This window comes from Coregonus lavaretus (genome assembly GCF_964263955.1).
Source record: "Coregonus lavaretus genome assembly, chromosome: 3".
NCBI classification, from domain to species: domain Eukaryota; kingdom Metazoa; phylum Chordata; class Actinopteri; order Salmoniformes; family Salmonidae; genus Coregonus; species Coregonus lavaretus.
The window spans coordinates 22,509,069-22,534,271 of NC_139990.1; the positions used below are offsets into that span (position 1 = coordinate 22,509,069).

The window sequence follows — 25,203 nt, forward strand, 5'->3', positions numbered from 1 at the left end:
AACCTACCCACATCCTGGTTGACACGTTCCACCTGCCCATTGCTCTCTGGGTGGTACCCCGAGGTAAGGCTTACCGAGACCCCCAATCGTTCCATGAACGCCCCCCAAACTCTGGAGGTGAACTGGGGACCTCGGTCAGACACAATATCCTCGGGGACCCCATAGTGCCGGAACACATGGGTAAATAGGGCCTCAGCGGTTTGTAGGGCAGTAGGGAGACCCGGCATTGGAAGGAGACGACAGGCCTTGGAAAACCGATCCACAATGACCAAAATGGTGGTATTCCCCTGGGAGGGGGGTAGGTCGGTTACAAAATCCACCGATAGGTGGGACCATGGTCGTTGTGGAACGGGCAGGGGATGTAACTTACCCCTGGGCAAATGTCTAGGCGCCTTACACTGGGCACACACCGAGCAGGAGGAGACATAAACCCTCACATCCTTAGCTAACGTTGGCCACCAGTATTTCATGCTAAGACAGTGCACGGTCCGGCCAATACCTGGATGTCCAGAGGAGGGTGATGTATGAGCCCAATAAATAAGACGATCACGAACCTCGAGCGGAACGTACGTCCGCCCCACAGGACACTCGGGGGGAGTAGGGTCGGTATGCAGTGCCCGCTCGATTTCCGCATCGACCTCCCATACCACCGGAGCCACCAAACAAGACTCCGGCAGTATGGAAGTGGGCTCGTTGGACCTCTCCTCTGTGTCATACCGCCGGGACAGGGCGTCTGCCTTACCATTCTGGGACCCTGGGATGTATGTGATCTTAAAAACAAACCGGGTTAGGAACATGTTCCACCTAGCCTGACGAGGGTTCAATCTCCTAGCTGCCCGGATGTACTCCAGGTTACGGTGATCAGTCAGAATGAGGAAAGGGTGTTGAGCCCCCTCAAGCCAATGCCTCCACACCTTTAGGGCCTGGACTACGGCTAACAGCTCCCTGTCCCCAACGTCATAGTTGCGCTCCGCCGAGCTGAGCTTCTTGGAGTAGAACGCACAGGGGCGGAGTTTAGGTGGCGTGCCGGACCGTTGTGACAGGACTGCCCCAATACCGGTCTCGGACGCGTCTACCTCTACTTGGAATGGTAAAGAGGGATCCGGATGCGCCAGCACCGGGGCCGAGGTGAACAGGTTCTTCAGTTTGACAAATGCCCTGTCCGCCTCAGCCGACCACTGCAAACGAACCGGACCCCCCTTTAGCAGGGACGTAATGGGAGCTGCAACTTGTCCAAAACCCTGAATAAACCTCCGGTAGTAATTAGCAAAACCCAAGAACTGCTGCACCTCTTTTACAGTGGTTGGAGTTTGCCAATTACGCACGACCGATACACGGTCTACCTCTATCTCCACACCAGACGCGGACAACCGATAACCCAAAAAGGAGACGGACTCCTGGAAGAACAGGCATTTCTCTGCCTTGACATACAAGTCATGCTCCAACAGTCTTCTCAACACTCGGCGCACCAGGGCTACATGCTCGGCTCGTGTAGAAGAGTACACTAGGATGTCGTCGATGTACACTATTACACCCTGCCCATGCATGTCCCGGAAAATCTCGTCAACAAAGGATTGGAAGACTGAAGGAGCATTCATTAACCCGTATGGCATGACGAGATACTCGTAATGACCCGAGGTGGTGCTAAATGCTGTTTTCCATTCATCCCCCTCCCTAATGCGCACCAGATTGTACGCGCTCCTGAGATCCAACTTTGTGAAGAACTGCGCTCCGCGTAATGATTCCGTCATAGTCGCAATCAGTGGAAGTGGGTAACTGTACTTAACTGTGATCTGATTGAGACTACGGTAATCAATACACGGGCGCAATCCCCCGTCCTTCTTCTTCACAAAGAAGAAACTAGAGGAAACAGGGGAAGTGGAGGACCGTATGTATCCCTGTGCCAAGGACTCGGCTATGTAAGTCTCCATAGCCGCTGTCTCCTCTTGAGACAGGGGATACACACGACTCCGTGGAAGAGCCGCTCCTGTTTGGAGATTTATCGCACAGTCCCCCTGTCTATGAGGAGGTAGCCGTGTTGCCCTCGATTTGCTGAACACAAGTGCTAAGTCCTCATACTCAGGGGGAATGCGCAGTGCGGGCACTTGGTTCGGACTCTCTACCGAGGTCGCCCCTACGGAAACACCTAGACATCTCCCTACACACTGGGCAGACCACTCCATAAGAGCCCTCTGTTGCCACGCAATGGTAGGATCATGGGTGCTTAACCAGGGAAGCCCCAACACCACGGGGTACGCAGGAGAGTCAATCAGATAAAACTGAATGATCTCCTCATGACCCCCCTGCGTCGTCATCGTCAGTGGTGCTGTGACCTCCCTGATCAGGCCCGACCCCAACGGCCGGCTGTCTAAGGCGTGGACAGGAAATGGAGCTTCTACCGGCCGAAGGGGAATTCCTAACCTACAACAAAATGCCCGATCAATAAAGTTCCCAGCTGCGCCTGAATCTACTAGCGCCTTATGCTGGGAATGAGGTGCCACCTGTGGAAATCTCACAGGAATACTCATGTGACCAACAGAAAGCTCTGGGTAAGTGGGGCGCCTACTCACCTGAAATGACTCCCCAGTGCGTGACCTGTTGTCCCCTCTCCCAGGAGACCCTCCCCAGCACCTGGCCGTGGTGTGTCCTCCACGACCACAGTTGGTGCAGGGGATGGCCCCCCTCGGGTTCTCTCTCCTCCTCTCTCTAGCGCCAGCACCCCCGAGCTCCATGGGAATCGGCTCGGAGGTGCTGGAGGGTGGAATGGACGACCCCCACTCGGGACGTCCGCGGGTAGCCAGCAGGGTGTCTAGACGGATGGAAATGTCCACCAACTGGTCGAACAACAGGTTGGTGTCCCTGCAGGCCAGCTCACGACGAACGTCCTCTCGTAGGCTACACCGGTAGTGGTCGATGAGGGCCCTCTCATTCCACCCCGCATCCGCCGCTAGCGTCCGGAACTCCAGTGCGAACTCCTGTGCGCTCCTCTTCCCCTGTCGGAGGTGGAACAGACGCTCTCCCGCCGCTTTCCCCTCAGGTGGATGATCGAAGACAGCCCTGAAGCGGCGGGAGAACTCCGCGTAGGTGATGGTAGCGGCGTCTATTCCCCTCCATTCGGCGTTGGCCCACTCCAACGCCTTGCCGGATAGACAGGAGATGAGGGCGGAGACGCTCTCGTATCCCGAGGGCGCCGGGTGTATGGTGGCCAGGTAGAGTTCCACCTGCAGGAGGAATCCCTGACACCCGGCTGCAGAACCGTCATATGCCCTCGGGAGCGAGAGCCGAATGCCACTGGGTTCCGGTGCTGAGAGAGGAGGACTGGCCGTTGGTGATGGGATGGTGTAAGAGTGCGTGGGCACCTCTCGAGTCACCAACCGGCGCAGAGTGTTGGACACCTCGTCCATGGCGGCCCCAAGTTGCCGGATCATGGTGTCTTGGTAGCTGATCCGGTCTTCCAGGGATTCGGGTGCCGCCGCTGTTCCTGCTGACTCCATAGTTTAGGTGTGTTGTTCTGTCAGTAGTTCCGATGTGGATGTGGTGGAGGAGTCAGGCGCAGGACACAGAGGATACGTCCAAAATACTTTAATAGTCCAAAGAGCAACAAACAAAACACGACCTCGAAAACAGACGGAGGCAAGGCAATTACGCAAACACGCGTAAACAATAATCCCAAACATAGACAGAGTGCAGACACGCAGCTCTGCACGACAGGCAGAAAATAACAACACACAATCAGACTAATGCAAAACAAGGAACTTATAAGACAAGTAATCAACACACAAATGGACACAGGTGTAAAAGACAGACAAAAGCAATCACACTACGAAACATAGAGCGGTGGCAGCTAGTACTCCGGGGATGGCGAACGCCGAAGCCTGCCCGAACCAGGAGGAGGAGCAGTCTCGGCAGAATCCGTGACATCAGCCATGTCAGCTATGGTTTTTGAAAAGGCAGTAAATGAGGCTGAATGAACTGTTTCACTGCCAGACACGGCTCCGCTGATAGCCAGGTGTAGAGGCACAGATCTGGGGAAGGGTACCAAAAAATGTCTGCAGCATTGAAGGTCCCCAAGAACACAGTGGCCTCCATCATTCTTAAATGGAAGAATTTTGGAACCACCAAGACTCTTCCTAGAGCTGGCCGCCATGCCAAACTGAGCAATCAAGGGAGAAGTGCCTTGGTCAGGGAGTAAGCTGAACCCGATGGTCACTCTGACAGAGCTCCAGAGTTCTTCCGTGGAGATGGGAGAACCTTCCAGAAGGACAACCATCTCTGCAGCACTCCACCAATCAGGCCTTTATGGTAGAGTGGCCAGACGGAAGCCCCTCCTCAGTAAAAGGCACATGACAGCCCGCTTGGAGTTTGCCAAAAGGCATCTAAAGGACTCTCAGACCATGAGAAACAAGATTCTGGTCTGATGAAACCAAGATTGAATTCTTTGGCCTGAATGCCAAGCATCACATCTGGAGGAAACTTGGCACCATCCCTGCGGTGAAGCATGGTGGTGGCAGCATCATGCTGTGGGGATGTTTTTCAGCGGCAGGGACTGGGAGACTAGTCAGGATCGAGGGAAAGATGAACGGAACAAAGTACACAGAGATCCTTGATGAAAACCTGCTCCAGATCGCTCAGGACCTCAGACTAGGGCGAAGGTTCACCTTCCAACAGGACAACGACCCTAAGCACACAGCCAAGACAACGCAGGAGTGGCTTCAGGACAAGTCTCTGAATGTCATTGAGTGGCCCGGCCAGAGCCCAGACTTGAACCTGATTGAACATCTCTGGAGAGACCTGAAAATAGCTGTGCAGCAACGCTCCCTATCCAACCTGACAGAGCTTGAGAGGATCTGCAGAGAATAATGGGAGAAACTCCCCAAATACATGTGTGCCAAGCTTGTAGCATCATACCCAAGAAGACTCGAGGCTGTAATCGCTGCCAAAGGTGCTTCAACAAAGTACTGAGTAAAGGTTCTGAATACTTAAGTAAATGTGATATTTCTGTTTTATTTGTTTATACATTTGAAATGTTTTCTAAAAACCTGTTTTTGCTTTGTCATTATGGGGTATTGTGTGTAGATTAATGGGGGGGGGGGGGGGTGGAAACAATTAAATCAATTTTTTAGAATAAGGCTGTAACGTAACAAAATGTAGAAAAAGCCAAGGAGTCTGAATACTTTCCGAACGCACTGTGCATGCTAAAATCTGCACTGTGTCAGGACGATTTTTTTGGGATACCGATTATCCTCATTATGGGAGAGCAGCATGTCTAGGTAACACACTGTTACTTTAGCTCTGTCAGTGCCATATATAGTACGCAGATGCATGAGTTTATAGGCATTTCGAAAAAAAAATTGGGGGGGGGGGGATACAACCTCTGGATACAGTTTTCATCATCACCTGGACTGTTAAATTAAATTAAATTAAAATTGCACCTGAACCTCTGACTCAATCTCAACTGTTGATTGTCCACACCAACTAAATAGGCACACAAACAGTCACAGAAACGTTCAAATTGTATTGGTTTATAAAGGAACAGTATTACTGTAAAAGATGCCTATAAAAACAGAAACAAATAAAGAACAAACAAATAACATTTCTGATAATGGCTGTGTGGTTAATACTCATTAAATTCTTGCTTTATTCTAAAAAAAAAACTTTATTACAACATAAAGATTTTCATAGAACTGTGTCAGTAAAATGTAGGGCATCTATCAGAGGGAAGAGTGGACAGTAATTAAACCATACTTTAGACAAAATCAAAATATTTGATAAGTACTGTAATGGCATTGTCACCATGGTAAAATATTTTGCATGCTACTCACTCACCCTAGTCTTTTTCACCCCAAAATAATTCTGACCACTGTGTGAAATGTAAATCCTACTTCGATAATGGAATTGACTTTATAAACAAGCTTTGTTTGGAGTTGTTTTATTTTTTTACATCCTGCTGCACAAACGTGCCATTTTGATTCTTAATGATTTAAAAAATAAAACGTACTTCATGTAGGTATAATAAGCAAGGGAGTTAGCACCATTTTTCATATAAAGTCTGTTGATGACAAAAGTTTAAGGCGGCTTATGGTTGTGAAATGGTTGAGATGGAAATAATGCTGAGTTCAAGAGTTGATATGGGTTCCTAAGAGCACAGGGATTCCAAACCAACCATTGCTTCTATTCCAAAGACTTTGTTAAGTCACTTCGTGGATCTGAAAGATTTGGATTGGTATCAGCAATGTGGTAATAGCCACACCTAGCGCTCTGGTAGGCTTGGTGGAGTTCCCACCATATTGCGTACACTTATCCAGTCCTTTTAGTTTTATGAAGGGGACTCGTAAAGACCATATGGGTAGTGACGTGGGACAGGTTGAGTTGGATCACAGAGTCAACACTCAACCAGACATCCCTATAATGACTCACCTGTCCTGCAGTGTACTCAATAAGATGAAAGGTTCAAAACATTGCCGGTAGAACTATTACTAATAGAACTACAGTCGTTCCCAAGTCTACAGGCATATCAACATGGTCTCAGGGCAATTGGTATTAATCTGTACATAAATATGTGACACTCAATTTAGTATTATACGTTACGATACATTATAAATCAAATAGTGGTCGTACAATATCATATGAATTAGAGGACGTACAGTATCATACGTCTTACCCGGTCGTACAATAGCATACAAATTGGATGATGTAACTTATCATATGTCTTGGAGGACATATAGTATTGGAGGTCTTTGTCTGAGACCAGGTTGCTTGTTGCACTGTAACAACAAAGGAGAATTACAGGGACAATTTAAGTTGGCGGTTAGGGGAACAAACAACAAAGATTATGAGAACTAAAATGACAAAGGTTAGGTAAATTTACATAGCAGGTGAATTGGGTTAACTTTAGAATAAGGGTTAGGGGAAAGGTTAGCTAAAATGCTACAGATATCCCCGACGCGATTCGAACATGCCACCTTTGGATTGCTAGACTGTAGGGATCATACCTCTTGGAGGTGCTCAGAAATACAAAAGTATATTTTGTATGACTCTGAGGTCAGGCTGGGCAATCATATCTATTCTACACAATACATTTCTAACTGAGCGTTCTGTAACGTTGCACCCTCCTGAACAAACCCCAGGTAATCCTTAGCTGATGGAATATGAATGGAATTGCAAACAGACCAGCTGTTGTTGAAAATATTATGGGTGGATTTATAAAGTTGATTTGCCAATAATAGTCAATAAGCAATGATTGAGAACTAACATGATAAATTATGCAGATGAGACCACTGAACACCGTTAGTGTGCTGAGGCCTGTTTAAAACCAGCAAGAGACCTTGCCCTACATATGACGCCGCACATTGAATGCAATGGCATCCTAGATAACTACAATGTGGAGCCCGAAAAGTCCATAGGCTTACCTGTTTCCAAATATCATTTTACTGAAGGCACATCTACAATACGTAACTCCTTGTCCATCCTTCTGGATTGTCCAATGTGTGGATATCTTTAAAGAAACCGTCTGAATCAAACCGGCACCAGACCGGCACCAGACTTCACCTGTGATAGACAGCGCTCAAGACGAGCTACCGCATATCCTTCCACTATCTATCTACCACAGCTGGAGTTAGGTGCCGGTTTGGAGAAAAGTTTATTTACAGATATCCACACATTATACAATCCGGACAAGGAGTTACTGATTATAGATATGCCTCAGTGATAGGATTTTCGGAAAGCCTAAGGTCTTTTCACGGAATATGTTCCGGGTTCCGCATTCTAGCGTTCTAGGACACCATTGCAATTCATGGCATCCTATGTAGGGCTACAAGAGACCCTCACGCCCAGGCTATCCCAACAACAGATTCAGATCGATGTGCATTTGGGAGGAGAGAAGGAAAGTAAGAGGTTATGCCTGACTGACCCTGTGTCCCAGTACTCTTTCCTTGTCTCCTTTCCTTCAACCCAGTACTCTTTCCTTGTCTCCTTTCCTTCAAGATCACCCTATTGCCTTCACCTGTTCAGCCATTTCAGATCTCTGGTCTATGAGGAAAGGAAACTCTTGAAGTGTACTGGGACATGGTATGGAATTTAAATGTTCCACTTGATGTCCCGGTATTGAAGCGGTTCCTTTGTTGTTTGTGATTCCTCTTCAGCCAGCTCCTGGCTTCCTGTGGTTGGTGATGTTACTCCTACTGTCTGTGCTGTGCTTCCTGCCCCTGAAAGGAAACCCCCAGCACAAAGTTGAAAATAAAGACTTCTGACAAATCTGTTGGATAAAAAGGCAATGTCATACGTACATCACTTTCATACGTCTATCTTGTTCCTCCCACATAATCTCCAGAGTGAGGACACCGTCTGATTTAGATGCTAGTGTTCTGGGTTGTCTTTGCCTGCTGCTGTGGCATTGCCTTGACTTAGGATGGGACTCAATGAAAGGCACATTTCGACAAGGGCACAACACAGTCGACATTGCGCCTTCTACAGGCAATTCCCTGACAGTCGTTTAGATTGCATTCACAGTAAACGCTGCGAATGTTGGCTCAAGTGTAAACTACCTTTAAATGTCAAGTGCAGTGTGCTTGTCGACAACGCGACTTTGATTGAATCCCGGCCTTGAACCCAATGATATATCTTATCCTCCAGAGCTAAAGCAGATTCAGCAACTCCCCACTACAGAACAACAACTAATGTTTAGGTTGAAATCTCGGTCTCCAATCTTAAGCATCTCCTTAATTCTTCAAAAGATGATTCTTCAGTACTTCATTAGTGAGGCAGATTCTTGCTGACAGTCCATCACGAGAGATTAACTGTATCTCAATAACTGCTCTTGGGTCATATTTAGCAATATTAGAAATGTAATGGAACATGGTCATGAATTAGCGATAGGTGGGCGGGTCATAGAACTGTTCATACCAGGGATGCAGAGGATCTGGGGCTCCTCCCACTTGCCTCCTGGCAGGCACTTGACCAGAGGGTTTTGTCTCTGCTGGAAGCCCTGGGCACAGTAGTAGCGCACAACCGCGTCTGTCTCGTACCTCTGGCGAATTTTGCCAAACGCAGATGCGTTCCGGACTTTGGGGGGAGGTCCACATGAAGCTGTGGGAGGAGTTACAAAGACTGTAGGTGATAATGTCTTCTATATTCAAAAATAATTTTAATGAAAAGTTGAAAGATTATTTGTCCTATGTACACATTCAACACAGCTAAGTTTCGGGCATTACAATAGTTTGGGACTGTATTGAATGTGTGCATTAAACATCTACTACTGCTTCTATATACCTAAGTTACATCAATATAATCTATTGCACAGAGGTAGTTACAGGTACAGTATGTAAAGGAACTGGTAGATCGGTGCTTGTTTGTAGTAACATAATATCCATTACTCACAGGTGTCTTTCTTGCAGGTGTAGGCCAGGTGGTAGTTGCAGGGCACGTCACTCCAGCGCCCAGCATCATGCCATACCATCACCACACAGTCCTCTCCAGACAGGAAGTAACTGTCAGGCTGGCCCCTGTACCAGTTCTCATAGAGCTGTGAAGACAAGGTGAGAGACACAGAGCTGTAGTAGTGTATAAGCATGGGAGCTAATGTCTTGTGTCATGTGTTCTTGTGTCTGTGTAGCTGCATGTCATCATGTGGACAGGTTTTGACCCAGTACTTTTTCTATGTTAAACAAATCTGTCTGGACTCACCAATGGGTTACCATCGGACCAGTGGAAATCCCCCTCGATGGTCTTGTCGTTCAATCCAGTCCACTGATACTCCTTATAGTTATCTGCGAATAGAAAAATACATTTTATTTGCTTTTCAAGTAGTAGGCCTATCACTTCTCTAACAAGTTATACAGTAGACCTTTGTCTTTGTGCTTCCACTGCGAATATCAACAACTCTGCCAGGGTTTGTATTGCCAAATGACTGGGTTTGAAGTTACTTGGAGGTAATATGGCCACATAATGTAGAACATGCTAAAGCTGCCCCCATTACTTCCATTGTTTTTTTTATAATGTCAGCAGTTGGTGACAGTGGCTGAGTACACAGTCTGTCACTCAGGTTAAAGGTAAGTGTGCTTATAACTTATTATGTAATTTTGGTGAACTACCTCTTTAAACACCCAGATTACTATTAGCATGTAGCACTTACGCACATCAGGGTCAATGGCATGACATTTGTCGTTCCTATGCTAATAAATAGCACACATAAACCCTTGAGAGCTAGCTACTGTATTTCCAATGTATTAATGTGCAGTAAAGTAGCCTATCAGTGAAAGAGAAAAGGTGGAGTATGAAGTTTGGTGGCTCGCTGTCACTACTCCCAGCGTACTGTTAATGAAGTCCTGCTCCTCAGGGGTCATGATTGATGCCAGGTGGCCCCCCACCATGCGACAGTGCTGCTCCGCCACCTCCCAGCTCAGCCGCTGGTTGAAGTGCTTGTAGCAGTTCCCATGGAACTTCTGCCAGCCCACCTCACACTGCTCCAGATCTAAGAGACAGAATGAGAGGGAGGGAGGGAGGGAGGGATTTACTAGATGTAATTATTTAATTTGAATGATAAAGAGGGAAAGGTAAGATTTGTTGAGCTTTTCTGACCATTCAACAAGAAAGAGAGAGAAGGGTTGGTATTGATGAAAAACAATGAGGTGATCCAAACGAAACTACCTTAAAGACCTTGGCTGGGATTCAATCATGCATTGTCGACAAATGCAATGCACTTGACTTTTGAAGGAAATTGTTTAAGCTTGAGCCGACCTTCAAAGTGTTGACATGAATTTGATCTCCACGAATGTCAGGAAAATGGCCTTTGATTGAATCCTTGCCTTACTCTGTAACTAGATGATTCTAACCCACAAAGACAGTTTCCCTGATTAACTGAGCATATGGATCCATGAGGTTCATCCATCTAAAGAACACTTCTCATCTCACCTGCTTTCGATTTCTATGTTCTCATCCCTAAATCTGTGTGACAGGGACACAGTGGCATAGCAAGCAGGTCTCAAAGAAAACGCTGCGTCAGACTGAACTGAAGGGGACAATGGTTCCAAAAGCAAGGTTTTGTCCTCTTTGAACAAGGTGGGTCTTTGAGTTTGATAGGCTCTTAAAGCCACAGTGTGTAAGATTTCTGTTTTATTGATTTTGAGCTATTAACAGTACTACTAGACTAGTTATTAATAGACGAGTACTACAAAACTAGACTAGTAGAACTGTCTTACCTTATAATAACACAAAATAACAAAAAAATGAAGGACCTGTTACTTAATTGTTTATGTTTTGGCCGCATATATGTTTTTACTTCTTTATTGTGAAGATGACTGGTACGTGGCTCCACTCATCGGAGCCTGACTTCTTCTGCTTCAGCACATACAAATCCAAAAGTATCTTTACTGAATGTGGTGGTGCATTACTACAGTATTCTGCCATCTGGTGGATTATAACACTGCTTAATAGCACTCAATTATGGAAGTACTGTAACAGCCGAATGAGGAGCTCACCTGTCTGACAGAGGTCACCTCCATAGCTGGGCAAACAGAGGCATTTGGTGCTCCCGCCCATCTCAACGCAGGTGCCGCCGTTGGCACAGGGGTCCTCCAGACAGGCAACTGAAACACAGCAAGAGGCCAGTCCTGCCAGCTCTGATAACCATATGCAGTATGTCTAATAATGTTGTAATACTAATAGTAAATAATAAAGTTGTACTGTAGTACAAATAACAGAATGATAATATCATACAATTATAGCCTAGTGTGTAGAAAGCAGTGAGGGCAGATGCAGCAAAGAGGATAAAGAGAACAAAGTGGTTAAAATATGAGTATGATGATAAAATAGTTGAAGACAGAGGAGAAAAAGCAAGGTTGGTAAAGGTCTGTAAGGCTGCAGAATAAGGTGCTTTATCTCCTGCCCGAATAATGCTCCATTAACTCAGTTTGACCATAGTCCTTGTCATGTTCGCTGAAGATATCACGGTAACCTTGAACGATTCCCCCACTATTCCCCAGGTCAAGTAATTATTAACTCTCAGGGTAATTCCGCCCTCTTCTGGCGAGGATGAGTAAGCCATTTCTATCACCTACAATTATGATGATGATTTCAGTGTTGTAATAATTAGGGAATTTGTAGTACTGTCTTTATCTGCGATTGATTACCTAGAATTAACCTCTCATTATGTTTTCCATCGGGTATACATTTTGCATGTATCTCTGTGTAGATATAGTTATATTTTGGTCCGGAACATATTACCAAAGTACAGTGTTAAGTTTGCTGATAATTGTAAAAATGAACTATGACACATTATGGATGCCTCATACCTTATAGTGGTATTTCTGAAATCTACTGTAAATGTAACCTGGGCTGGAACCAGAAGTGAGAGAGTGAGACTTAGACCTCAGACCATTTGGTATGAAAATGTGTCCAAACACCAATATAAGAACACCAAAAATAATCTAATTGAATGTATCACATAGCCTCTTGTGTCAGACTGGATGGAGCACACACGTATCAGACAAGAATACCTACCCATTTTCCTTTCCTTTTGATGAACATGCAATTAGCCAGTAGATGGCACCAAAGTTCACATATTGTGTTGATACAACTCACTCACAAGGCCTGTGTCTGGCGTCACCTGTGTCGGGAAAGCTTGAGGTAGAAATTGTCCTTAACTGCAATTGTAGGATCTGATTACCCTACCCCCTATTTTATCCATTGGGCCATAAAAAAATATCAGATGCTGTGTCAGTGGTTAGGGCAACTTCTACCTAATCTGTCAGGAAAGTAATGCACCAGTGAAACTCTTACAAAAAAAGATTGCAGTTTTGAAACTGCAATAAAAGTGCAGTAACTGCAGTCGACTGTGGTATTTTGGTAGCAGTAATAGCAGAATAACTGTAGTTACACTGCAATAGTACTGCAGTAAAAAAATACGGTATTATTTTGGACGCAGTATTTTGTAGCGTACTTTTTCGTAAGTGGAAAGTAAACCGAAAAATAAAGGCCATGTCCTCTCATTTCGATTTTCACCTTTAATGGTTATGTCTCTGTGTAAAAGCACATTTACTAAAATGAGATGGACAATGTAGCATTTTATACAATTCTGTGCAAGTTATCCAACAGGCTGGTTTATGGTCTGTTTGCTTAATGGTTTTATGGATTGTGCCATCCTGTATGAGTTAATTCCTTAGAGGAGAACACACACATGTTTAAAGATCAACCCATGCTGTTAGCTGTGCTTGTGAGATGCTGGTTCTGACTCTCCATCTATACAATCACAATCTGCAAAGACCCATTTTAGATTAGATGACATGGCACTAAACATGCCACACTGATGTCACTTTAGCGTCAAACAATAAACCAGCCTCAATAGTTTCCATTTTGCATTTAGCAACTCTTACTCATTACAAATGTTTAACATTTTTGGAAGAAACTATGATCAGACTGCCATCTAGGAGGTCATTGTCATTCTTCAAATGGTATGTCCTGTTACACTGGGAGATTGATCGCGTTACAGACATTTGTACCCCAAATTACAAATATTCTGATAGATGTAATTTACATATCTACAAGAAACATTCCATTATTGTGGTTATAAAAGTGACATTCTGTGCTATACAATCTACTATAGACTAACTCAATAGCTGCGGAATTAGTTTAAAAAGGTGCTGATGTTTTCTAATTGGGATACTGTCCCTCTATTAAATCAGTAATATCTGTAATCTTTACCAATAACATGTCAGTGGTGTTGCATTTGGGAATCAGTGCTGTTACATTCAGAGTTAGTGGCGTTACAATGCAAGGACAAATATTTGTCCGGTTGAATAACACTGTTTTTTTGTCTCTTGGAATTGTGCTCAAATTAATATGGGCCCCTGGTAAGAGGAAATTGACTGTTTGAATGCTGAAACATTCAAGATGGTGAAGTTGCAAGTTGGACATCAGTCTTGCAGGAAGAATAGGAGGAGACAAACAAGCATTGCAATTCTCTTTCACAGAAATGGTGTGTCCGGGCAATACAGTACTTCACAGAAGTCAATCTCTGAGAAAAACATGATGCACAGCAAGACTGGTTTGCTTGACAAATGGTAAAAGGGAGTTGTCCCATATATCTGTCAAATCTCAATTCTTGGGGATCACAAGAAGCAGGGTGCTCTTTATGGGGGAGGGAGGGGAAGGAGGGTGAGTGGGCTGCTGAGACAAACAGTGAGACAGAAGAAGAGGAGCCGTTGGGAGGGTGGTGGTTTGCAGAAAATAGAGCAAGGCAGCTTGGGGTGGGAGTGACCGGGGTTTAGTGCATCACCGTGCTGAGCAGCAAGAGGAGGGCGGTTAGGCTGGTTAGGGTGGCTCGAGTGTTACCTGAAATCTTCCTGGCACTGCCCACGGCAACCCTCTCATTGGGCAAGATGAGCAGGGTGGGTGGCTGGGTGAGGCCGAATTCCAGATCCAACCGGCCCTGATCCACGGGGGGCATTAGAGCCATCACCCTCTTAGATGTTTCTGGGGGACCTTGTGTGGTGGAGGTGGTGGGGCTCCAGGTCTGTGTGGCCCACTCTGTGGATGTGTACATGGTGGATGTGGACATGGTGGCAGCGGTGGGATCCGTACTTGAGGTGGACAAGGAGTCTGACCCAAACAGATCAGGTTCTGCTGAGGAGTCTGGAAGCTCTGTCTGGGAAGAGGTGGAAGGGGGTTCCCCGCTGTATTCAAGGTCGTCCTGAGACTCTTGGGGTGCAGAGGTGGTGCGGTGCAGATCCCAGCTGGATGTTTGCGACTCAAGGGGGAAGACGGTAACTTTTTCTCCCAGGGATGGTTCATCAGTGCCTGGCTCATGTCCACTTCCGTCTTCTTCAGGGCCCGTGGTTGTGGGATCCATCTCTATTCTGGACATGATTGTTGTTTGATAGCCCATAGTGGTAAACTCGACAGGCAGCTGGGAGATGGTGGAGAGGTCTGGAGACTCGTTAGTGGCTATGCCCTCTCCAGACCCCAGGTGCTCATCATCAGACTCCACTGGTGCCAGCTCCACTTCTTCTGAAGGTACCAATCTCTCTGGATTGATGATACCCTCAAAATCTAGACTGGTGCTGCCTTCCGGCCTAGCGGAGGAAGTTCCATGGGAGGTTACTTGTGGATGGCCTACGGTGGAGTATACATCCAGTCCCAGCTCCTCAGAATGATCCAGTCCAGATGAGATGCTGCTTGAATGCGTAACCCCTGTCTGCTCCTCACTGGGGATGCTGGTGGATCTGCCTGTGTGGATTCCCTGATGGACACCTAGTTCTATCTCTGTAAAGAAGGTACAATAAACATTTTTGTTGCATGATTATCAAGTTCTACACAGCTCTACAATGACAAAGTAAATAGAGTTAGGAGTAACATCATGCCATGTATCATAAAGTTATAGCCCTAAGTACTTGAGGAATTGGCTGCCACATTGGCCATACCTTGGGACACATCTCCAGATCCATCCAGGGGCGACCACACTGAGGTTGCCTTTGCATGGGGGGAGAGGGTAGACCAGGCTGGGCGGGGATCAAGCTCTCCCGGGGACTTGGTCAAGATGGATGTCTCCTCAGGCTCTCCCACGATCACCTCTTTGTGTCTTCTCTCTGCGGTAGGTTCACGTGCCTCGGTAGCATTCTCTATGGGGTCAAAGGCCATTGTGGTAGTCTCTTTTGTATTCTCCCGATGACTCTGGTTACCTCCTGTTGTGCTGTAGTTGGCTTCCACTTGATCCAACTCAAGGTTGGTCTCTGGCATCGGCTGAAAGTGCTTGGAAGATCCTGACTGTTGGTAGTCAGGTTCCTCCGGGTTCATCTCTGGCATCGGCTGGTAATGTCTGTGTGGCTCGTAGGACGGCTCTGGGAATTCTGGGGTTGTTTCCAGCACGGGCTGGTAGAGACTGGAGTTGCCTTCGTGGAGGGAGTCTAGCACGCTAGAGGTGCTGGGTAGTGAAGTAGAATGAAGGGAGTGATAGTCTCGTTCGTGGAGGGAGTCTGGCTCACTGGAGGTGTTGGGTAGTGAACTAGAATTCTCGGAGTGATAGTCTCCTTCGTGGAGGGAGTCTGGCTCACTGGAGGTGCTGGGTAGTGAAGTAGAATGCTGGGAGTGATAGTCTCCTTTGTGGAGGGAGTCTGGCTCACTGGAGGTGTTGGGTATTGAACTAGAATTCTGGGAGTGATAGTCTCCTTCGTGGAGGGAGTCTGGCTCACTGGAGGTGTTGGGTAGTGAACTAGAATTCTGGGAGTGATAGTCTCCTTCGTGGAGGGAGTCTGGCTCACTGGAGGTGCTGGGTAGTGAAGTAGAATGCTGGGAGTGATGGTCTCCTTCGTTGAGGGAGTCTGGCACACTGGAGGTGCTGGGTATTGAACTAGAATTCTGGGAATGATAGTCTCTTTCGTGTAGGGATTCTGGCTCACTGGAGGTGCTGGGTAGTGAAGTTGAATTCTGGGAGTCATAGTCTCCTTCGTGGAGAGAGTCTGGCTCACTGATGGTGCTGGATAGTGAAGTAGCATGTTGGGAGTGGTAGTTTTCTTCTACAGGAAGTGAAGTCTCATCAAAGGGCTGGAGGAGGTCCTGGGTGGAGGCTGTATGGGTGAGGGGGACCTCTGTGCTTGACAGGGCAGTAGGGGGAGTCCCCTCCAGGTCCTCCCGAGCAGGAGCTGACTGGAAGACGGGGAGGGATTCCAGGACACTCTGGGCCTCTCGCTCCACTTGCTCCGGATCCTGGCTCAGACGGAGCTCCTCAGCAGGCTCCATAAGAATGACAATATCTTGTCCGATGTCCTCTGGCTCAGTGGCCATGTAGTCCATGGGGGCATCAGTGTGAGGATTCCCAGTACCTGAGAAGAACAGGGGGTAGACAGGAGACTCAGGGAGATAGTTTTATCTCCATTCATTACACAAACGCATTATCTGCATAACACCACAACAGAATCCATGGAAGCATGCAATCCGACAAATCTCTTGCAATAATAAAACCTATATTATCTATTTTACAATTAATTAGTCCAGTACAAGACTCAGACCTCTGAAACAGTAAACATCATGACGGCTGGATGATTCAGGGAAGCCTGTCTGGTTGCTGTAGCGATACAGGGTCTTGACCCCTGCCTGAGGCCCACCACAGTGCTCCCTAGGGATGATGATGGGGTAGCGCACACTGCCATCAGACAGCCAGCCAGGGTTGCAGCGGTCCAAACCCTTGCTCCACGCCATGTACAGCTGCCCTGTGGTAGCCAGCTCTGCCCCTTCCTTCTCGCAGTAAGCCCGAGCCTCGTCCAATGACAGCTGCTGAGGGGCAGAGCCATGGAATACCTCCCCTACACAAAAAGTGTCATGTGTTAGACTCCTAATGGGAATTAGATTCCAAACGCTTGTCCTAGATCCTTCATTTCCCTGCAGTATCTGGAAGAATACAAAAGGCTGAACACATGAGCGAATGAGACCTTGGTTGGGAAATTGACTTTGAATGTTAAAAATGTATTGTACCTGTCCTTGGAGGGAAAGTACTGTCAATGTCTAAAGTGTATGCTGTTTAAATACTAATGATCTGACTGATCTAAATTGTGTACTCTGCCCACTAGCTAAAAACCGTCCACGCCTGTAACTTAAAGGGATAGTTCACCCAAATTACAAAATGATATATTGGTTTCCTTGCCCTGTAAGTAGTCTATGGTCAAGGTATGACAGCAATCCATGCTTTAGTTTAGTTTCCTTGGCACTGTTACCACATGCTAACGTTTTAGCATTTGTGGCACAAATCTCATTCAAGAAATGGGACCGATATTAGCATTTTTTGCACATCATGTCCAAATAATCCGAAAGTATCTAAAATTGTGAAGCTCACAAAGTCATTTATAGATAATTTGAACATTATGCGTGAAAAATGCTAATATCGGTCCCAATGCTTGAATGGTGCCACAAAGGCTAAATGCTAAAACGTTAGCATGTCGAAACAGTACCAGGGAATCTAAATCAAAGCATGGATTGCTGTCATACCTTGTTCATAGACTGTTTGCAGGGTAAGGAAACCAATATGTCATTTTGTAATTTGGGTGAACTATCCCTTTAAGGAGACCTAACACAGTAATTTGATAGAGTGCCTTCAGAACACATGATAACTGTGGGAAATTATTATCTTATATTTTAGATGTGCTGTTAGCTTAATAAGAAAGCATTAATGATTAAACATAAAAGGTTTGTGCTGTACTGATATAGATTGTTTAACCTAACAAGCTGTGATTAATGTGAGGAATGTTAGGGAGTAGGATGAGACAGACTTGTGTTTCTCACATACACACACACTGCCTCTTTGTTGAACCGTCCAAGGACGTAGGTACAAAGAGTATAGTTAGGGTGGGAAAGTACAGGGAAACTGTGTCTATGGGTGCTGACTCGGGACAAGTTGTGGAGATAACAATTAATGCCTGGCAACAGTGAAGCGCCAAGGGCCTGGGACCAGCCTGTGCGCCAACAATAGGCTGAGTAAGTCTAAACCACGCTCAGTCTCTACTCTGATAGGCCAGCAGGGAGCGGGAACTATCTCTGTCAGAGTATTTAAAGAAGAACTCATAACAATGGACCAGTTCTCTGACTGCCCTGTGTGGTTTTTCAGTGGACCCGTATATACGAACATCATATTTACCATTGAAGTGTTTTGCATTAATTAAAATACTAGTCTATTTTAGAAGACGTGTATTGACCTCTTTTTGTTCCAATACCAGATTTGAATTGACGCAACTTATCATAACATATAATGAAAAAGCATCTGAATTGGCAAAATTACATAGACTACACTGAGTAAACAAAACACTTTCCTAATATTGAGTTGCACCCCCCTTTTGCCCTCAGAACAGACTCAATTCGTCAGGGCATGGACTCTACAAGGTGTTGAAAGCGTTCCACAGGGATGCTGGCCCATGTTGACTCCAATGATTCCCACAGTTGTGTCAAGTTAGCTGGATGTCCTTTGGGTGGTGGACCATTCTTGATGCACAGGGGAAACTGTTGAGCGTGGAAAAAAAACAGCAGCAGTTTGAGTTCTTGACACACTCAAAATGGTGCGCCTGGCACCTACTAACATACCCCATTCAAAGGCACTTAAATCTTTTGTCTTGCCCATTCACCCTCTGAATGGCACACATACACAATCCATATCTCAATTGTCTCAAGGCTTAAAAATCATTCTTTAACCTGCCTCCTTCCCTTCATCTACACTGATTGAAGTGGATTTAACAAGTGATATCAATAAGGGATCATAGCTTTCACCTATATTCACCTGGTCAGTCTATTTCATGGAAGGAGCAGGTGTCCTTAATATTTTGTCCATTATGATTTTTGATGCAATGTCACAAACTTACAAACAAACGTTATTGCTCTGTAGAATCACATGTACATCCTTTTTTACAGGGAGCTATTCACACTGTCACTATTCACACTGCTTTTTACGATAAGCTATTCACAAGTTGTTGTTTTTTACCATCAATATGCTCCACATAACAATACACATCAAACAGCTCCTCTGATTCCAGCGTCCCATAGTTCCTCACTCCCGGGCGGCCATCCATGTCACCATAGCAACCTTCCCGGGGAACTTGGATTGGATATCTGCGGAATAGGTGCAAGAACTGAAAATATTTGTATTTCCTGTGAATAGAAAACATTGTAAAAACTAACTGATAGGTGAGGGGCCTCAGTCATTGTTGTCTAATCTGTTAGCAGGAATTGTGTGTGTGTGTTGGGAACATGGACCAAATGCAGTCCCTATCTTACACATGTAAGCCATGACAATACACATGAGGAAATCTAGCATATTTAACACCAGGACTAGAGTGAGTACGAGGAGACTGATTCAGCTGCCATCAGGTCAACACACATTCTGCCAGAAAAGGGCAACAGATGGTGCATGAAATACAGTGGCTTGCTTAAGTATTCACCCCCCTTGGCATTTTTCCTATTTTGTTGCCTTACAACCTGGAATTTAAATGGATTTTTGGGGGGTTTGCATCATTTGTATGAAAAATGTATACACTCACTAACTGTAAGTCGCTCTGGATAAGAGTGTCTGCTAAATGACTAAAATGTTTTTAAAAAAATGATTTACACAACATGCCTACCACTTTGAAGATGCAAAATATTTTTTATTGTGAAACAAACGGGGGGTGCATAACTATTCACCCCCCGAAAGTCAATACTTTGTAGAGCCACCTTTTGCAGCAATTCCAGCTGAAAGTCTCTTGGGGTATGTCTCTATAAGCGTGGCACATCTAGCCACTGGGATTTCCGCCCATTCTTCAAGGCAAAACTGCTCCAGCTCCTTCAAGTTGGATGGGTTCCACTGGTGTACAGCAATCTTTAAGTCATACCACAGATTCTCAATTGGATTGAGGTCTGGGCTTTGACTAGGCCATTCCAATACATTTAAATGTTTCCCCTTAAACCACTCAAGTGTTGCTTTAGCAGTATGCTTAGGGTCATTGTCCTGCTGGAAGGTGAACCTCCGTCCCAGTCTCAAATCATTGGAAGACAGAAACAGGTTTCCCTCAAGAATTTCCCTGTATTTAGCGCCATCCATCATTCCTTCAATTCTGACCAGTTTCCCAGTCCCTGCCGATGACAAACATCCCCACAGCATGATGCTGCCACCACCATGCTTCACTGTGGGGATGGTGTTCTCGGGGTGATGAGAGGTGTTGGGTTTGCGCCAGACATAGCGTTTTCCTTGATGGCCAAAAAGCTCAATTTTAGTCTCATCTTACCAGAGTACCTTCTTCCATATGTTTGGGGAGTCTCCCACATGCCTTTTGGCGTTATTTTGTTCTTTAAGCAATGGCTCTTTTCTGGCCAATCTTCCGTAAAGCCCAGCTCTGTGGAGTGTACGGCTTAAAGTGGCCCTATGGACAGATACTCCAAACTCCGCTGTGGAGCTTTGCAGCTCCTTCAGGGTTATCTTTGATCTCTTTGTTGCCTCTCTGATTAATGCCCTCCTTGCCTGGTCTGTGAGTTTTGGTGGGCGGCCCTCTCTTGGCAGGTTTGTCTATTTGTTAATAATGGATTCAATGGTGCTCCATGGGATGTTCAAAGTTTCTGATATTTTTTATAACCCAAACCTGATCTGTACTTCTCCACATTTTTGTCCCTGACCTGTTTGGAGAGCTCCTTGGTCTTCATTGTGCCACTTGCTTGGTGGTGCCCCTTGCTTAGTGGTGTTGCAGACTCTGGGGCCTTTCAGAACAGGTGTATATATACTGAGATCATGTGACATATCATGTGACACTTAGATTGCACACAGGTGGACTCAATTTAACTAATTATGTGACTTCTGAAGGTAATTGGTTGCACCAAATCTTATTTAGGGGCTTCATAGCAAAGGTGGTGAATACATATGCACGCACCACTTTTCCGTTATTTATTTTTTATAATTTTTTGAAACAAGTAATTTTTTTACATTTCACTTCAGCAATTTGGACTGTTTTATGTATGTCCATTACATGAAATCCAAATAAAAATCCATTTAAATTACAGGTTGTAATGCAACAAAATAGGAAAAACGGCAAGGGGGATGAATACTTTTGCAAGGCACTGTAGTATTACATACCACACAGTGGGCCAAATTCAAAACCCCAGTAGCCTATTAGATGTGTGAATTAGCTCACTGCTGTCGGTCATCACTCTATAACCTTGGCACCTCAGCACTTTCCCGTTAATAACTCAGGTAGTCAAAACAATGTCTAGCACCTTTAAGAAATGTGTCTTTGTATTATAGGTCATGTTGTGGATACTGGGGTTTACCTGACAGATTGGTCAGCGAGCCAGCCGGCGTCACACTGCTCATAGCCATCGTAATAGGCTGCCAAAAGCTGGTCGGGAGTAGCGATGTGTGCCCCAATGCCCTCGCACGCCCTCTGCGCCTCACTGAACGAAAACGCATAGCGGCCAGAGGCGTGTCTGTAGTGGAAGACCACACCTACATGCACACGCATGTGCACAAACACAAACATAGACGCACAGAGAAATATGGACAGGCTCAAATACACAATATGTGGTAAAAACTGGAAGAAACAATATTAAGCTGTTTGACAAATAAAAAAACTCACAAAAATTCACAATGACTCCTACAACCTTAAAAATCCCTCTCCCTCTGTTACCTTTGACCTTGATCTGTGTGAAGTCACTGGCATCATCCAGGCCCTGCTGCACCTCGCAGCGGTAGTGCCCCGTGTCACTTGAGCGCAGCTCACCCAACCACAGGGAGAGGTCCTCGGGCGAGTCTGCAAAGTTGACCAGGGAAGCTCGTTCTCTGTAGGCCTCGTTGACCTTCACCCTTTGACCCCGCGCCACCAGGATCTCTGTCTCCTCCTGCTCCCCCTCATGCAACACGCTCCACTTGACCCGGGGTGGGATTGTGGGCGTGGAGGATGAGGGGGGCCCAGGGGACAGGGACACCAGACAGGGGATTGTGATGGAGCCTCCCAGGTGTGCAGCGGAGATGGGGGTTGTCTTGGAGATGGTTACCTGGAGTTGTCGGTTGTCGTCTAGGTCAGGTAGTAGAGATACAGTCAGTAAACAATGCTGACTGAGTAAGTGGCCGGCTATTGACCTCTAGTGGTGGTGGTGAATAATGCATTTTGGGGACAATCTTCAAGATTTGCAGCAATGGTTAAATTCCACGGATGAGTACAATTTTTGGCAAAAAAATTCCATGATCACGGAATGGCGGAAAACTAAATGCTTTAATCAGGTACATGTTGAATATATAGAAATATATATTATACATAATCCATGTTTATCTTAACTACACCTCCATGTTTATCTTAACTACACCTAAGTTCTACTAAGTTGTAGAACACCTACTCATTCAATGGTTTTTCTTTTTTTAAACTATTTTTTACATTGTAGAATAATAGTGAAGACATCAAAACTATGAAATAACACATATTGAATCATGTAGTAACCAAAAAGGTGTTAAACAAATCAAAATATATTTTATATTTGAGATTCTTCAAGTAGCCACCCTTTGCCGTAATGACAGCTTTGCACACTCTTGGCATTCTCTCAACCAGCTTCATGAGATAGTCACCTGGAATGCATTTGAATTAACAAGTGTGCCTTCTTAAAAGTTAATTTGTGGAATTTATTTCCTTCTTAATGCATTTGAGCCAATCAGTTGTGTTGTGACAAGGTAGGGGGGGTATACAGAAGACAGCCCTGTTGGGTAAAAGACCAAGTCCATATTATGGCAAGAACATCTCAAATAAGCAAAGAGATATGACAGTCCATCATTACTTTAAGACATGAAGGTCAGTCAATACGAACAATTTCAAGAACTTTGAACGTTTCTTCAAGTGCAGTCTCAAAAACCATCAAGCGCTATGATGAAACTGGCTCTCATGAGGACCGCCACAGGAATGGAAGACCCAGAGTTACCTCTGCTTCAGAGGATACATTCATTAGAGTTACCAGCCTCAGAAATTGCAGCCCAAATAAATGCTTCACAGAGTTGAAGTAACAGACACATCTCAACATCAACTGTTCACAGGAGACTGTGTGAATCAGGCCTTCATGTTCGAATTGCTGCAAAGAAACCACTACTAAAGGACCCCAATAAGAAGAAGAGACTTGCTTGGGCCATGAAACACGAGCAATGGACATTAGACCGGTGGAAATGTGTCCAAATTGGAGAGTCCAAATTTGAGATTTTTGTAAGACACGGTGTGGTTGAAAGGATGATTTCCCACCGTAAAGCATGGAGGAGGAGGTGTGATGGTGTGGGGGTGCATTGCTGGTGACACTGTCTGTGATTTATTTAGAATTCAAGGCACACTTAACCAGCATGGCTACCACAGCATTCTGCAGCAATACGCCATCCCATCTGGTTTGCACTTAATGGGACTATCATTTCTTTTTCAATAGGGCAATGACCCAAAACACACCTCCAGGCTATGTAAGGGCTATTTTACCAAGAAGGAGAGTGATGGAGTGCTGCATCAGATGACCTGGCCTCCACAATCCCCCGATCTCAACCAAATTGAGATAGTTTGGGATGAGTCGGATGGCAGAGTGAAGGAAAAGCAGCCAACAAGTGCTCAGCATATGTGGGAACTCCTTCAAGACTGTTGGAAAAGCATTCCAGGTGAAGCTGGTTGAGAGAATGCCAAGAGTGTGCAAAGCTGTCATCAAGGCAAAGGGTGGCTATTTGAAGAATCTCAAATATAAAATATATTTTGATTTGTTTAACCCTTTTTTTGTTACTGCATGATTCCATATGTGTTATTTCATAGTTTTGATGTCTTCACTATTATTCTACAATGTAGAAAATAGTAAAAAAAACAAAAAAAATTGAATGAGTAGGTGTTCTAAAACTTTTGACTGGTAGTGTTTCTCCAAACTGAAGCATAACAGCAACTACTATGCAGCAACTGAGGCTTTCAATTCTAGTTCATGAGGACCACTGGGCTGCTAAGGTTAAAGGGATGCTTTAGGTTGTTAGGCCTGTATCTACTTCCCCAGAGTCAGATGAAATTGTGGATACCATTTTTATGTCTCTGCGTCCAGTATGAAGGAAGTTTTAGGTAATTTCGCAAGCCAAAGCTAACTAGCGTTAGCACAATGACTGGAAGTCTACAGGAACAGCTATGGCTGGAAGTCTATATGAACAGCTAGCATACTAGCTGTTCCTGTAGACCTCCAGTCATTGCGCTAATGCTAGTTAGCAATCAGGCTAATGCTAGTTAGCAACTTATTTCAAACTGCACGCATAGACATAAAAATGGTATCCACAAGTTAATCTGACTCTGGGGAAGTACATAAAGGCCAAAATCCCAAAGTATCCCTTTAAAATAATAACCTGATCTCAAAATAAATATTTTAATGCAATTCCATGTCATCCCATTTAATAATAGTCCATCAAAAGACACTTTAGAAGATCTGTACCTTCTGAGTATCCTGTTTGGGCGGGGAAAGCCATGGTCAGATGGCAAACTGCGCACAGAAGGGGGAGGAACCTGACTGGTCTGTGGATCAGAGGTAGTGAGAGTGATATGGGGGGGGGGGGGGGAAATGGGACATATTACATATACACCCTATGGCATATGCACCTTGTTTGTACATCATCGAAGAAACAATCTCTACTTCGCCAATTGGTTACAGTATTATTTTAAAGCTTATTTTACTCCTACATTATATACCCTCTATGATTTGAGTGTCGATAAGAACAGAGGGGGCAGAGATCAA

At 45.3% G+C, this 25,203-nt stretch overlaps 1 protein-coding gene across 1 annotated transcript; it reads right to left on the reverse strand.

The window, feature by feature from the left end:
* Positions 1-8,857: 8,857 nt before the first annotated feature.
* On the reverse strand, positions 8,858-24,937 carry LOC311124791 (brevican core protein-like; the record flags this gene model as incomplete). The annotated part of the gene is made up of 12 exons (XM_084158334.1): positions 8,858-9,084; positions 9,376-9,520; positions 9,682-9,764; positions 10,310-10,468; positions 11,475-11,582; positions 14,326-15,255; positions 15,414-16,811; positions 16,998-17,291; positions 19,451-19,578; positions 21,763-21,937; positions 22,119-22,505; positions 24,904-24,937. 12 exons carry the CDS (start codon positions 24,935-24,937, stop codon positions 8,858-8,860), a joined length of 4,068 nt encoding a protein of 1,355 aa, XP_084014460.1.
* Positions 24,938-25,203: the final 266 nt, after the last annotated feature.